The sequence below is a fragment of the Myotis nattereri genome, assembly GCF_964212035.1.
Source record: "Myotis nattereri genome assembly, chromosome: 6".
Classification (NCBI taxonomy): Eukaryota; Metazoa; Chordata; class Mammalia; order Chiroptera; family Vespertilionidae; genus Myotis; species Myotis nattereri.
In genome coordinates this window covers 89,871,317-89,888,360 of record NC_138081.1, presented here as the reverse complement: position 1 = coordinate 89,888,360, position 17,044 = coordinate 89,871,317, and the positions used below count along the sequence as shown (strand labels likewise).

Here is a 17,044-nt window from a genome sequence, read left to right as displayed (position 1 = left end):
TCTATCCACTGAGCCAAACCGGTTGGCGGCCCTGGGTTTATGGAAACCTCTCACCCACTACACAGGGGATCAGATGTCCCTTATTCTTTCTCGGAGGAAGCCTCAGAGTATTAATATCCTGCTATCCCAAACTCAAAGAGGAAAAAATCTTTAATTAATAGGTGGAAAGTTGTGGCTGAAGGCAAACAAACTAACGGTAATTCAATTTTCAGAAATACCTTCTACTTTAATTAACATGCCTACAGTCATGGGACCAAGGCCCACAGTTTCTGAGAAGTCGTGCATTTAAATGAAGCAAACAGTTGGGAAATCAAGATGATATAACCTGATAACAGCAGTTAGTTAAGTGGGCGCTTTGGGATAAGCCTTTTGTTTGTGGTGTATTTGTGTTTAAGAAGAACAAAGATAAAAATGTCCTCATCTAAGTCCTCAGGCCCACAGCCCCGATGTTGACCTGCAATGTGCTGAGCTTGGCATCTGGGATCTGAGTTAGTGTCGGTTCCCGATCCCAGGATGGATGACATGTGGCGTGGGCTCACTGATACTCTTCCCAGATGCTGGGACAAGACTGCATTCATCTTATTTGACAACTAGGTGTCTCCAGGATTCAGTCAGTCTTTTATCTCGTACTATGTTTCACACACACACACACACACACACACACACACACAGGTGCAACATGCATGCTCTTGTGCCATACAAGATCAAGTCAAAGAGGTAAAATAACAAACAATAATGTAAACCTTTTCATCAAAGGAGTCTCATTTAGGATAAGATCCCATTTTACATAAAGACCAGAGCTTCTCTTGTCTTATAGAACTAAAAACTGATCACATCCGGTTTCTTTAAATTCTTTAAATTGTTAAAAGGGCAAAGGAAGACCTAATTTCCCAAACCGACTATTTAGGGTTTATTATGCATTTGGTTTTTCAAACCACATTTCCTGTTGAGGAGACACAGGCAGGCACACCTTGAGACTGTCGGTCATGTCCCTGCCTCTGGGTACATGGGGATTTATCTCTGGATGAGAGAGCTGGGAGGTGGCATCCCCAGCCACCTTCTTTTAGCTCAACACTGGGTGTGGGAGGGCACCTTATGGAACAGAATCCAGGGCTCCTCCAGGCAAAGACCAGTTTACTTGGGCATGGATACCTGCCAAGGACGCAGGTGTGGTGTGAGGCCGCTGCCTGGCTATGGAATTTGAGGCAGCGGGCTCTATTTGAAGAGCCTTTTGGCTGCTCCTCACTTCTCCAAGGCAGAAGGCTGCCTCCCATTTCAGATGACAGAACGAAACAATAAACAGATGAGTGAGTAAATATGCAAGGCCTAGGAGAATAGGAAGGAAACACACAATCTCATTTGTCTTTCCTCTCAGGATAAAATAATAATGACAAAAGCGAATGGATTTCTGAAAGTAATTGTATTTATCATGATACTGTGGGCAACCTTCGTAATTGCTTTGCTGCATCCTCTTTCTTGCTTCTATTTGGAAACCCCTGCACTCACCAGGATAAAATCATAATTGTATTTTCAATTTGCTGCTCTATCTATTCTATTTACCAGGATTTTGTTCACCACAGTGCTTTTGTCAACTGGAAATAGAGCCAGAGATACTTCATTGCACGATGGTTCCTTCGCCGCTTCACGTTTCCATCAGTGGACCCCAGACATGGAAAACCTACGCATTAGTTCGCCCCAGCAACACACTCATCAGCAACAAGGCTGATGGACACAGTGCCAGTTTCACGTTCCAAAGGCAGGAAACATGGAACCATCAGCCTTTAAAACATGGCGACTTTATGTTTGGACCTGAGGCTCAAGGTTTGGGCATTCGTATCTGATGGCTCTAACCTTGCTTTGCGAGCCAGGGGGACTTACCTTCCTTAACAAAAGAGACGACTTCACTCCTGTATTTCCAGAGTCCTTTTCAAGGTGACTAATGCTAGAAACAGGGAAGCACGTGCTTACAGTTACCTGGGTCTTTGTAGATACTGAGCACACCCTTGAAGTAATGAGGTAAAAATCTTTCCAGTAACAGCAGCACATCTTCCAGCTCTTCGAGGATCCCCACAAGCAGGAAGTTTTCATTCACGTTAAGTTTTGCTCTTTCCAGGGCCCACTCACCAGGTTCCCTTTATGGACAGAACAATCATTTTTAAATCAGAGATTCATTTTGGAGATGCAGCAACAACATGCTGAAAGTGCATCTCTTTACCCACCGCCCTCATGTGCATAAGTCCACATCCCATTTTTTCAAGGACCAGCCCTGATGTAGGCACCTCCAGCAGCTTGCCCTGCTCCTTCCGGCCGGCACCCTTGCCCTTGCCCCCAACACCTTCTCACTGCTAACCCTCTCACCAGTGTGTAACACCTAGCTCAGGGCCTTGAACTTTGTTGGAAGAAGGCTACAGACACATGGAGTTAGGTCCTAGCCCTAATAAACATTGACCAAGGAGTGATTTGAATAGCTTTTTATTATGAGGACCAAACAGAACCAATAAGATAAAGATTGAAGTGTTGAAATGTGAAATTCATTGACATAGTATTTCTGTAGGACTCAGAATAGGGGTCGGGTCATGCCTGCTAATCATCTTATTTTTTTTTTTTTAAAGTTCAAGACTGTTTTTTGAAATTATAGGAGGAACCCCCCACCCCCACCCCCACCCCCCCCCCAATCTCATTTATAGAGCAGATCTCAGAGAACACTGACACTTCTAGGCCAGGAATTCTGACCATGAACAAACTTTTGTGTTGTGGTCCACTCAACACCACAGCAATACACATAACAGTGAAGCAGTAATCATGTGGCAGCAGCAAGTACAGTGACTGAGCTGTGACTTGGAACCAGCTCTCTGCCCCTGATCTCCTCAGGAACACAGTGACCTTCCAATTCCTGTCTCCCTGGGGAAAAGTGCTGCTCCTGATAACAGGGTTTATTTTCCATCAAGCAAAGGTGGTATTCATTGCCACCACTATTTCTTCGCCAGGCTGCACATTTGTCCAGCACAATGAATGGCAACTGTAACTAGAACAGAATCACCTTTGAGATGGTTACAAAGGCCTGCTCCAGCCCCCAGAGACCGTGATGAGATAAGGGTTCCTAACAAGTACCCTGGGAATGCTGATGCAGGACGTGGGCCTTAGATCTGAGTAAGTCCCTCTCTAAAGAGGGCAATCACTAGAAAGCACTTTCCTCTCTTTCTACCAAGTATGCCTCATGAGTGATACTATCAAAGTATGGGTGTGAGCATCCAGTGTTTCAGACCCAATTAGACATGCCACACAGGCCAGGACAGCTGTGGACGGGGTGCAGTGACTGTGGAGGAGCAGGCTGGTGCTCACCCCTGGTCCTTACTATCTCGTGGCTCTGTAGCAACAGCTGCTTAACACACAGTCTAAAAAAAGACTTTGGTTGGCATTTCAGTGGGGTTGTCCCAAGGCCTCTGTCAGAACCTGTTAATTTTTTTTTATTTGCAGGACTTTCAGAGTCTCAAATGAGATCTTCAAAGATTAACAGTCCATATTAACTGAATTCCAGGAGTTTGAGAGACAAGAGATTGTACCCCTGTTCTCCCCATGAGCATGCCATGAGCTTTCGTCTTTACCTGCATCTGGGATGCTGTCCACAGAAGTACGGGATAATGTAAAATAGCCTGGGGTTGGAACACTCGGGGTAGTTTTCGAGAATACACTCATTGATATCCTAGAAGAGAAAACACCGCAGTGAGATTCTGTGGCCTCGGCAAGTGCCTTGTCAAACGCCACACACTGTAAGAAAAACTGATGCGTAATTACTTGAGCAAGACTACCAGTAAGATGTCGAGAACTAGTAAATTTCATGAGAACGCTTTCTTTCCCCTCACACCATCCTGTCCCACTGGTCAGGTACACACCCGGTCAAAGCCTTTCAGAGAGTGTGGTTCTGGTGAGGAAACGGCATCTCCGCATTTCCCATAGGCCGGAAGTCTTAGCTCTGTCACAAGCATCTAGCCTTTGTGGCTTATTGTGGCCCCAGCAGTTACCGGCCAACTGGTAGGTATACAGTTGACACTTAACACATATTTGTGGAATGAATTCAGCATGACTTAATTCTTAATTCGTTAATCAGAGGTCCCTGTACAGCAGCCCCATAGAAATGTCTTTCCCTGTGTATCCATATGTCCAACAAGTCATTATTAAGTCCTCCAATAGTCACATAAAGGGTCTGTCCACCTTGGGGTGGCTATAAATCACTTCTAATGTATGTTAGAAAGTGACAGGATGTTTGTATACACACACTGTCTCACTTTCAAGGGCAACAATTATGATGTCCAGATTTTCTATTTCTCTTCCATGAGGTCAATTAAATATGTGTCTGTGAGCATTACAAGAGCTTACCACGGCTTAAAGGGGTGAATAGAAGGGCTAAGCAACAACTTCTATCAAGGCAGGTTACACTGATACCTAGATCAGACACTGGTTCTTAGGTTAAGCCTAAGGAGAAAAGATAGCCCAATTTACAAACACACCAACAGCTATGGATGCCTTTCCATAGACAATACTGTCAAGGAAAACTAAGAGAGGATGTAACTCACAAATATGGTCACATAGTTGATGGAGTTTATCAGTCATTTGAAGCCACTATATCTGATATGATGGGGGTAGGTGGTCATTACCAATTTTTTATGTAAGTTGGAAATAAGAAAAATATAAATTAAACTTTCTTTTACAATAATCTCCTTTTCCCCACTCATGCCTCTTTGGTTTATATATTGATTCATTAAATGCCACAATTACACTAACAAATTCACTGGAACAAACAGATCCAGCAAGAAACACACTCGGAGCATTTGAGTCTACCGTGGAAAGCAGAGGAGCACAGTTCGCAGACAGGAACATACGCTGCTTCTCGACTACTGTCCTGATAAACCCATAGCAAGCTGAAAATATCGTAAGTCGAAATGCATGCTGCCCAGCGGGTGTGGCTCAGCGGTTGAGCATTGACCCATGCACCCAGAAGAGGGCGCCAGTTTGATTCCTGGTCAGTGCACATGCCTGGGTTGCAGGCTTAAACCCTAGTGGGGACCATGCAGGAGGCAGCCAATGGATGTTTCTTTCTCATTGATGTTTCTCTCTCTCTCCCTCCTTCTCTCTAAAAATCAATAAAAAAATATTTAAAAGATGCATGCAATACACCGAACCTGCAAGCACCATCGCTTAGGCTGCTTACCTTACATATGCTCAGAGACTTACATTAGCTGCAGATGGGCAAAGTCATCTCACTGCCACTGCCCAGAATCACAAGAGAGTATCATATACGGTGTATCACTAGCCCGGGAAGAGATCAAAATTCAAAATTCGAAGTATGGTTCCTATTGAATGCCTCATTGTGTGGCTTAGAGTTGGCAGGAGCTGACAGAGGACATCCTCTGGCTGAGGTGGGGGTGGGGAGGGCTGAGGAGCTGCAGGGGCCTAAGGAGACCAGTTCCCTATTGGGATCCACAAATAACCTCACAAGGTCAATTTATGGGAAGACACAAATTCCTAGTTTAAGAAGCTCCATTAACAATTCTTTTCTTAGAACAAGGCATGTCCCAGGGGATTTGAGAGCTTTCCAATTGAGCCCATTAGGCTGATGAATGGTGTTTCCCACAACTATTCTGTGCTATATAGGAGGACATAAATAAAAGATGACTCAGGTGTAAGATCAAGTGGAAGCTGTAAAGATCCACACATTTGTCTGCCTCAAGCTTAGCCACTCAAGGACGAGGGGTAGCAGGAAAGTGCTCCTGGCCACTCACACAGTCCATTCTTACTGGAACCCCGACCATCAGCGAGTGACACTTTCAGCGTCCTGGGAAACTGAATGGGACAAGTGTCTACACAGCTGCTCTTACAGGGTTCTGCTCTGACAGGCACCGTCCGGTCCCCTTCCCCCCTTCAGTTTCCCTGGTGTTAATGGTTTTATCTTTGGCATAAGGCTTCGCTATGCTGTGTTGTTTTACAATCACCTTTCTATATTCCAGTTCTCTTAGTATTTATACAGAGAGTGTTCCATATATGCAGCTCATTCTGACTGTAGGGCCCATAGGGCCCAGGAAGTCTGGTCTCTCTAACGGGATCCTGCAGTTGAAGAGCATCTTATGGAAAAAAAATACATTTAAGAAAACAGTTTTCCTTTTCTCCTTCCTGGGGTCCAGATTGTTGAGAGTTCTTCTCTCTACCTTACCCTTTAAGAAAAATAGGGGCTACTTTGGTTAAAAGGGGAAGAGTAGGTTTCTCATGTGTTCAATAGTGTCAAATGCTGTGTAGGATGTATATTCTAAATGTCAAAAAAATCTTTAAAAATACATGGCATCTCTTATTAAGATGAAATTTAATTTATTGTAATTTTGGTCTCTAGTGTCAATTTCTCAGCTACTGTAGTTTTCATTATCTGTTGTGAATAAATAAAGCTCTTTGGGCTGCTAAAAAGCTGGGGTATCATACCAACATGGCTTTCAGGAAGGCGCACTGCTCTGCCCCTCCCCCCCCCCAACCCTCTCCCTCCACCAGTGGGGTGCTGGGCAGGTTTCCTGAATTTAGCTCTCTGGCCTTTCTGAAAGCCACACCTGCTGGGCCAATGCTGTTCCAGGCTTTGGGGTGGGAAGGGCTGCCAAGTATGCAGAATTTCGCCAGATTGTGTGGTTATTTTATTAGGTGGATAAATGTCTACAGATTCTAGTGTAAAAACACTGAGCCCAGCCCAGTTTTGTGAAAACATTAGCAAAGGTAAAAGTGGAATACATTATCAGTCACTAGGTCTCATAATTATAGTTTTTTTGGCTAATCATCATGTTCCTTCCTTCTACATGTGATGTCTGGAACATTAGCACAAAGAATGTCTGTCTGTAAGCAGAGGTTAGCTCCAGTGGAAGTTACTTAAGAAACCATTGGATACACTAAATTTTATACAAGTGGGACATTTTATGAGAGTCTATCTTGACAAAAAGTTTGGGGCACAAATTTTTATACAATCCTCAATTATGAGGACTGTATTCAGTGATTAGTTGAAGGAATAGTGAGGAAAAAGAGGTCAAGTAGGGTCATTTCTTTAATGCTATTGGTCAGAAATAAAATACAAGATAGAACTTTCACCTGGGATTCTAATTTTAAATTTTTGACTAGAATTTTCTTGCATAGTTTACATCTGTGATGCCACATATGATCTAGTATAATTTCATTTCAGAGATTCTTAATTTGAGTAGCTCAAAATCGGTTGCTCATTATGTTCAAACAATTCAAGCTGAAGTCTTCAACAAACCAAAGCCAAGTTTCTTTAATTATATTATGAATTGAGGCATCTACTATATACAAGGTCTCATGGTAAGCACTAGGTCCCAAGTATCTGACAAATAATTGCATCTATCTTCCTTTATTTGTAGTTTATAATATGCAATCTTACTAACATTTATATAAAATATCTTCTTGGTAGCAGGTTCCCTTTATTTGTATATGGTTTCTGTTTTTATTAATGTTTTTGCCTTATATTAAAATATGAGAGTGAGAAAGAATCTCTTCCTCAAAATGAGCCTACAGGCCAAACATTGTAAGCACATCTACACTAATAAAAGAGAAACATGGTAATTGGCATACGACCGCTACCCTTTTCATTGGCTAATCAGCGAGATATGCAAATTAACTGTCAGCCAAGATGGCGGCCGGCAGCCAGGCAGCTTGAAACTAACATGAGGCTTGCTTGCCTCAGTGACGGAGGATCATTGGAGGAAACCAACGTTCCCCACCTGCGGCTGCAGGCCTCTGAGCGGGCAGTTTAAGAAACATTGTAACAAATACCGCCGGACTTCAGCCAGCAGACTCGCAACATTGTAAGCAAAGGCCAGAAACCTACTTTAGCGGAGGCCTAAGAGCTGGAGCCAAGCCTCAAGGTAAAGCTGGCCCAGAATAAAAAAAAAGAAAAGAAAAAAAGGAGCGGTTGGGAACTTCAGTCACCCCCAGCCTGAAAACAGCCCTCATCCCCTCACCCAGACTGGCCAGGCACCCCAGTGGGGACCCCCACCCTGATCCAGGATACCCTTCAGGGCAAACCAGCCGGCCCCACCCATGCACCAGGCCTCTACCCTATATAGTAAAAGGGTAATATGCCTCCCAGCACCTGGATCAGCGTGACAGGGGGCAGTGCCCCAACCCCCTGATGGGCCCTGCTCTGTGCATGACAGGGTATAGAGCCCCAACCCCCTGATGGGCTCTGCTCTGTATGTGACAGGGGGCAGCGCCCCAACCCCCTGATCGGCCCTGCTCTGTGCATGACAGGGGGTGGCGCCGCAACCTCCCCATCGACCCTGCCTTGAGTGTGACAGGGGACGGTGCCCCAACCGCCCAACTGGCCCTACCCTGAGCGTGACTGAGGGTGGCATCACAACCTCCCAATCTGCCCTGCTCTGTGCATGATGGGGCGGCAGCCCAACTCCCCAATCGGCCCTGCTCTGAGCCCGACCAGGGGCTGCACCTAGGGATTGGGCCTGCCCTCTGCCACCCGGGAGCAGGCCTAAGCCAGCAGGTCGTTATCTCCCGAGGGGTCCCAGACTGCGGGAGGGCACAGGCCGGGCTGAGGGACCCCCCCTCCCCTCCGAGTGCACAAATTTTTGTGCACCGGGCCTCTAGTAAAAAATAAAATCTAATACCAAGAAAGATAGGCAGCAAAATCTACTGTTGGAACATTAATTCATTCCAGTTGGCTTTAAGGAACAACCTGACAAAGACTTTAAAATAAGTATGTCTAGGATGTTGAAAAGATAAAAGAATGAATAACTTCCTTTCAAAAAAAAAGGACACAAAATTATGAAATAAAAACATGAAACAAGAACATGAGGATATTAAAAAAGAATTATAAACCTTAAAAAATGAAAAATATGGTCATCAAAATAAAAATTTAAGAAATAAATAGATTTAAAGAGAAAATTTGTGAATTAGAAAGTAGTCACGAAAAACTGACCAAAAATGTAATTTAGAGAGATTAGATAGATGATAGGTAGAGAGATAGAGCAGTAAAGGGATATGGAAAAAGAGATTGTGAAGTTCCAACAGTCAGTAGGAGTTCCTGAAAAAGAGAACAGTGAACTGGTAAGGAAGAAATATTTAAGTGAATATTCTAAAAACAGTATGTGATTCTTTAGGCTAAAAGTGTGCTATGAGTACTGAACAAAATAAACAAAGTTAAATTTATACCCAAGTCCTTTCAAGTGAAACTGCAGGATACCAAGGGAAAGGAAGAAAAGGAGATGACCAATGAAGGAACCATAATTAGGCTGATAGCAGATTTCTTTCCCCTCCCTTACTCCCTCCCTCCCTCCTTCTGTTCTTCCCTAGTGGTTTTGTGGTTACTACCATCTGGACTCATGGCATTAAGTGCAGAACCAGGTCTTATTTGTAGTTCTTATCCTGTGGGAACAATGAGACTATTACAGATCTGGTTACCAAGCAGCAAGAATCTCATTCACTTCCTACTTGAGGCTGTGGCTTTCCAGACTCTCCAGGTCCACAGACTCTGATAAAGCCATATTTTGCACTGAGAGGTCAGAAATCGTGTTGTTCAGCGTCCTTTGCTTGGCTCTTAAAGCACTGAGCCTGGTTCTGGCCTCCACATCGACAGAGAGCACTTTTAGTCCCTTCGCCTTGCAGGAGCCTGGCTGCCACTGCCCAGTCCTGAGCCAGAACCCAGCTGGCCTGAGACTTTTCCACTGCGCATCATCCTGGTACTGCTCCAGGCATGGGGATGCTCTTCTTATTTTTTAACCTGGTGAATCCTTTGTATTTCCTGTGTTAATATTTTATCCATCATTGCTATGTGAAATCACTACCCCATGTTAACGTGGTCCTGTGAGGGCTCTTGATGCTTTTTTCCTACAGGAAGGTCTATCGGAAGAAATACCGAGTGCAGAGGTATGGATAACGGGTATAGAGAATGCACCTTGCTAAGTTGAAGGAAAGAAGCTCAGGATAATGTCAAGTCTGTGCAAAGCAAGGTAAATCCTTGTTAAAACTGATCATTTCTGCTTCACGAGTATGTCAGAGAGCATAGGGCCAATGCACAGTTTAAGCCAGACATCAAAAGTGTGATTCCTAAGAATTCTTACAAACCTTGCAAGACATTTATATATTGTAGTAGTGACTTTATTATATTGGTGTTGCTTTGAATCTGTTCATCGATACAAGTATGTTGCCAAAAGTTTCAGTGTTTGAAGTACGCCGTGAATACAAAAATGGCATCATCTTTGCTTTGATATTCTCCATGTGTATTACACAGACTCAACTTCTGCAAGAAAAGCTTCATGTGTCCTCTCTGTTTTATGGTACCCACCCAGGGTGAGGCAGGTGCTCTCTGATAACTCATAAAAGTAGCCTTTGAAGATGATGAAATTTTCATTTGAACTGCACTTTGCCAATGTCTAGCCCATCACCACGGGAATTGGATAAAAGCTTTCAGAAGAGGGTACTGTTTTGCAGTAAACGACATTATAAAAAACTCACCAGCAGAGCAAAATCAGAGATGCAAGCACTGATAAATTTTATTCAAAAAGCACTTAAATGATAGTGTAGATAAAAATATGTCATTATGGATACTTAATTTTAGCAGACATCTGCACAATGGAAATGCCATTAAACGACCTATAAACTACTGCCTGCTAGCAAAGGTGCATTCCAGATGTGGGCTCCACTTAGAGGATAAATGACTTTGGGATTTGGGGATTCTAGGCCCAGAAAACACCATGTGGCTGGACCTCTGCCACTAGCAGCTCTGCTGTGAGCCCAGAGAGCGCTGTCTTGGTTGACCAAGGACAGAGCAGCCTCCTGAGAATAAACCTCTTCGGCCCGGTGCATTCAGCCCGATGCAGAGATGGCAGCAGCCTTTGCAGAGAGGGCTATGCTGACAATATTTGGAAGCATAAGCCCATGGGATGATTGTCCTTATAACATGGCAAATACTGAAATGCTGACTGTACCCTTAAAATAAGAAGGTCAGGTTTATGGAGAAGCCCACCCCCCTTCCTTTCTACCTAGTCACATAGAAAATGGACCATCCTATGGGCTTTCTGTGGATGTGGCGAGGTGGTATCACTTGAATGAATTGCCAGTGGATCCTATGGGGCCTACAATTGACCATTCTGAATCTTAATATAACCATGGAAATGCATTTTGACTTGTGATTGCTCTCTAGGTGACACTAGAAGGAAAAGATGATGGTATAAGTCAGACCAGAGATCAGAAGGACCAGTGGAGATTTTACTTAAAAGCTGAATTATGAAGGAGAAAGAAATGAATCATTACCTCGAAGCTGTTCATTTCACCAGCTAAAGGAATCCCAGGAGGTAGGCTGGATCTCAACACTGTCTAGTGTTTCCTGGAGGCAGGACTGAGCCAAAAAAACCCCAGGCTCAAACAGATCTTCGCAACCAGCGCGAACCTTTGTGCGCGTAAGAATGGCAAGAATTCCTGGGAAACCAAGTATTTCCTTTAAGGGTATTATACCATAAAAATTATTTATGACCCCTTTGGGCCACACAAGTTTCTAAAAGCCACAGAAACTGCTTAGTCTCAAAGAATTTTGATGATTTTGCCTTCACAGCTGAAGAGGTTCAGAGTTCCTTTTCCTTTCTTTCAAGTCCAATAGTCTAATTGTTTTGGCTTAAGAGGCCAAAGTAAACCACAAAAGTCACACTTTCAGCTTCTGGTTATCCAGGGTATAAACAGCATGTTTGTGGATTTGTTTAGGCTCACAGCCTCTTTTCTCTGCGGCTTCATATTCCCAACTCAGAAAGTCATAAGGGATTCACAATAGATTTAATAAAGAGAAGTTGAAACTAAATAGTCAGAATAATTATTTTAGGTTCACTGGGAATTTCAGTTTCTTAAACTGACTAAGACTTGGTGATGGAGATTTACTGGATCATTCTCTCTTTTATGGATATTTGAAATTTTCCATAACATATAGTAAAAAGCAGACCAAAAAAATTCAAGAAACTCTGAGTCTAGTTGTGTTCCCACCACATGCCTCAATTTTTTTCTGCCTTCTTTTTACCTGGGCCTTTTTAAATGTAGTTCATTTGTTAATTCATTCATTCAAATTTGATCTTTCATTGATTTAAGGCTTCTTAGACTTTTATCCAGGGGGATAGGAGGTCCCTATGAAGTCTTAGACTTTCACTTTTTTAATGTTCCAGCTGAAGTTGGTCTAGAGTCCTCATTTCTGACCTTGTCATGGGCTCTGCTTCTTGGATTCTTTCTGCTCTAGAATGAAATACAACAACATCGAATGCAAGGGGAGGATGGGACCCTACAAAATCAAGCACTTTATTATGCTGGTTACTGAGATCTCTCTCAGAGCTTCCTGATAGGCTGTTCTCTCATATTTTCATTATGTACATCTGTGTTTAAGGGTACAACCAACATAAAACCAAATTCCTATCCTTTAAGGGTTGTTTTATAATAGTTTTTCTTTTATTACCTTTTTCCTTTCTCTTACTCATGTTCTCTCCCTTTTTAAAATTTATCAGCTGCCCACGGATCAGACCAAATCTCTATAAATAATAAAAAAATCCAAATCACTATAAAACTTCCCACATATATAAGTATAGCATTTATTGAAATAAGGAACTATTAAAACAGTTTGCCAGATCATGTCTTTTGAATCTATAAAACTGAGAATGAAAGGCAAAGAAAAGCAAATACTTTGTAAACTCAATTTAAAATGGATGAGTGTCACACCAATAATGAAGAGGTCAATTCCAAAGACTGGGTGTATAAATCTGTTTATCATTTAGACACACATGTGAAAGAATCTGGTGAAAAATGAATCAAACATATTTGGGAGGGAGGCTATTTCTTTCTCTCTCTCTCTCTCTCTCTCTCTCTCTCTCTCTCTCTCTCACCATGAACAATTTATTAAGCCGCATGAACGATGCTAAGTTAGGGGGTTAGGACCAATTCTTCGTAATGATCAGTATAAACACTGTCAACACTCAAGGGGTAACAACCAATAAATGTAACAAGTACTGGAGTAGTTCTTCAACCCTGCCCTAACTGGGCTCCCAATGCATGCTGGGCACTGTGTTATCTGGTCCCTGACCGGTTCCCTAGGTGTTCACGTTCAAGAGCAGAGGTAGCCAGCACCACTGCCCACAGAGCCTGTCAGGGAACCTGAGTGCATGAATGGGGCCCTGTGCCGCATGCACTGCCTGAGTGGAGAAGCCTGGAGCAAACTGGAAAGCACATTTCCTGTCTCCGGGCCGGTGCTACTCAGCTAAAGCCAATCACTGCCACGCCGAATGTGTGCCAGGGTTGCCCCATTTTCAAGAGAAGCTGGAAATGTGGAGTTTCGTGTGAAATCTCTGAATTTGGAAATGTTAGTACCACAACAAAACAAAAACTGTGAGTGAGACATCTGAGATTTTACTGCCTATATCTTCTAGGATTTTAATAGTTTCACGACTTACATTTAAGTGTTTTATCCATTTTGAGTTTATTCTTGTGTATGGTGTAAGCTGGTGTTCTAGTTTCATTTTTTTGCATGTACCTGTCCAATTTTCCCAGCACCACTTATTGAATAGACTGTCTTGACTCTCCTGTATGTTCTTGCCTCCTTTGACAAATCTTAATTGACCATAGAGGTGTGGGTTGATTTCTAGGCTCTCTGTTCTTTTCCATTGATCTATATGACTGTTTTTATGCCAGCACCAATGATATATCTGATAAGGGGTTAATTTCCAAAATATACAAAGAACTTATACAATTCAACACCAGGAAGACAAATAATCCAATTTAAAAAATGGGCAAAAGGCCGGAATAGACGCTTTTCCAAAGAGGACATACAGATGGCCAATAGACATTATGAAAAGATACTCAATGTCACTAATCATCAGAGAAATACAAATTAAAACCATAATGAAATATCACCTCACACCTGTCAGAATGGCTACCATCAATAAACCAACAAACAAGTACTGGTGCGGATGTAGAGAAAAGGGAACCCTTGTGCACTGCTGGTATGGAATGCCAATTGGTGTAACCACTTGTGAAAACAGTATGGAGTTTCCTCCAAAAATTAAAAATGAAATTGCCTTCTGATCCAGCAATCCCACTTCTGAGAATATATCCTAAGAATCCCAAAACACCAATCAGAAAGAATATATGCACCCCTACTTTCATAGCAGTGTTGTTTATGATAGCTAAGATCTGGAAACAGCCCAAGTGCCCATCAGTGGATGAGTAGGTAAAAAAGCTACGGTGCATTTACACCATGGAATACTATGCAGCTAACTTCTGTGACAGCATGGATAGACCTAGAGATTATTAAGCTAAGCGAAATAAGCCTGTCAGAGAAAGACAAATACCATATGATCTCACTTATATGTAGAATCTAATGAACAAAATAAACTGATGAACAAAATAGAACCAGAAACATGGATATATGATACAGCCTGACAGATGTCAGAGGGGAGGAGGGTGAGGGGGGCAGGGGGAAGAAGTGAAGAGAATAGCCAAAGACCATATTTGCTTAGCCCTTGGACACAGACAACAATGTGGTGAGGGCCAGAGGGAGGGGAGGGTGGGACCTGGGTGGAGTCGGGCAAAGGTGGGGGGTGGGGAGTGATGGGAGACATCTATAATAATGTTAACAATAAAAATAAAATATAATTTAAAAAATTGTGAAACATAACATGTCTGCAGGTCAAATATATGACCCACCGTTTTTCAGTTCGTGCTCCACTGTCTTTAGACACAGCCATTTCAAATTTGGGTAGCCCCTGAAGAAATACATTATTTGCTGTCCTATGTGTCTGACAAGAATAATGTTGGCAGATAAAGAACAAGTGGGATCTGTAGTGAGGCTGGATCATATAAGAGTTAACCGTGGGACAGAGAAGAAAACGCTGGAACTGGCAGCAGATGACCTGGGCTTGAGTCTTGGTCTCTCATTAACCTGTTGGATTGTGATGAGCAAGATACTTCGCCATTTTGAGCATTAATTTCCTCACCTATAAAATAAGGATTGTAATACCCCTTTCACAGGATGACTGCAGTAATTAAAGAAAATATATTTGAAAAAGCTTCATAAACTACCAAGAGAACTGCAGGAGTGATTGGGTGGTTTTGATTTTGAACATGTTGATTAAGGGCTCTGAAGGATTCAGCCCCATTGGATACAATGGTCATGGCAATGCAAGGGCTTGATGGTTCAACTCACCCCTGCAGGAAAACATCGTGCTGGTGGGGACAGGAAGGAGAGCTGTGGCTCAGAGGGAGCATGGTCTCCTTCATGAGAAAACTTACGAGGCCCAAAAAGCCCACAATGAAATCCTTGACTAACGAAGTGATGAATATCCACCTGGCAAATTATTTGTGGCAAATTTCAAATCCCAGGTTGGCTTCCTACTTTGGGATATTTTCAAATCACCACTTACTTCTCCACCCTCAAGTCAAAGAATGAGAATTCATTTCAATATTAGCCCAAGAAAAACACAATCAGGGAAGATCACGATGCTGGTGTACTTTTTATTAATTCCAAGACTAAATTCGATGATTTGTGGGTTACTGGCGTTTCCATCCTCAGCACCAACATTCTCTTCTAGGATCAAAAATGTTGTTTTTCAGTAGTTCACAAACCTTTCACCAGGAGAATGGAAACTCTCACTATGGGGTTGTTATTGGTCTCACTCTCTTTTTTTTCGTTAAAGAAGCCATACTTTAAAATATATATATATATATATATATATATATTATTGATTTCAGAGAGGAAGAGAGAGGGAGAGAGAGACAGAAACAATGATGAGAGAAAATCATTGATCGGCTGCCTCCTGCATGCCCGCTATTAGGGATCGAGTCCAAAACCTGGGCATGTGCCCTTGACCAGAATCAAACCCAGGACCCTTCAGTCTGCAGGCCGATGCTCTATCCACTGAGCAAAACCAGCTCCTTTAGGTAACCATTTCACTGAAAATTTTTGCTTGTTAACTTTTAGCACTAAGGACTAAATCGTTTCTCAAATTATAATAAGCCTAAGATTGCTGGTTTGAAAGCTGAGAAAAAGGATGGGAAGTTTGCAAAAAGTCCTTCTGACCTCTTGGCAGTTTGGTGTGAAGACCCACTTCATTGTTTTCTATCACTATAATTGATAGAAAACAATACTTTTTCCAAAACAAGTAACGAAAATTTTCATGTCTCTGTGGAGAATTCTTTATTAAAAAACGTATTTTTATTGATTTCAGAGAGGAAGGGAGAGGGAGAGAGAGATAGAAACATCAATGATGAAAGAGAATCACTGCTCAGCTGCCTCCTGCATGTCCCCTACTGGGGATCAAGCCGGCAACCCGGGCATGTGCCCTGACCTCCAGGTTCATAGGTCGGCACTCAACCACTGAACCACACTGGCTGGACTGGAGAATTCCTGAAAGTCTTAGACCATCTGGTAGAGGTGCCCAAGTCTTTCTACCTCCAATTTAGGGGCATTCATCTTTCCAAAAAGTCTGTATTCAGCAGAAGACATGTGCCACTCAGTCTCAGAGAAGACAGAAGAGACCCTCATTCTTCTTATTCCATATTCTGGCCCTGGGCTTGGTTGTTCTAGAGATCTATCGTATTGACAGTCAAAATTTGGGATTTAATGTATTAATTGACCTGGAAATAAATGAATTACAAAATAAATCTGAACTCTAGGTATTTTTGCCACCAGAGTTTGGGGGACGCAGGTGGTTACCAACCTGGAGAACAGAAAGCCCCCCCAAAGGGTCTGAGACTATGGCTATAATTCAACATAATTTGTTTTCTTTGTAAGCCTAAGGATTTTATTTTATGCATGTAAAGCATTATTCTGAGAAGTCGTCTAAAGGTTTCACTAGCTGCTAATGGGGCTTATGAATGAAAGAGGTAAAGACCCCCCCTTTGTATTGGATTTCTTTTTGTTTAAATATGTTTTTATTGATTTAAAAAGAAAGGGAAATGGAAACATCAATGATGAGAGAGAATCATTGATAGGCTGCTTCCTGAACATCCCCGACTAGGGATCAAG

The 17,044-nt window shown here is 42.5% G+C and overlaps 1 protein-coding gene across 2 annotated transcripts in view; it reads right to left on the bottom strand.

The window, feature by feature from the left end:
- The window catches only part of UST (uronyl 2-sulfotransferase), a gene marked incomplete at its 5' end in the record, with an annotated part of 258,937 nt that overhangs the window by 47,204 nt on the left and 194,689 nt on the right, over positions 1–17,044 (bottom strand). For both annotated transcript variants that reach the window (XM_081093661.1, XM_081093662.1), the window contains 2 exons: positions 1,975–2,132; positions 3,606–3,703. In XM_081093661.1, the coding sequence (XP_080949787.1) occupies positions 1,975–2,132; positions 3,606–3,703 (256 nt within the window). The remainder of the gene's footprint in view (positions 1–1,974; positions 2,133–3,605; positions 3,704–17,044) is intronic.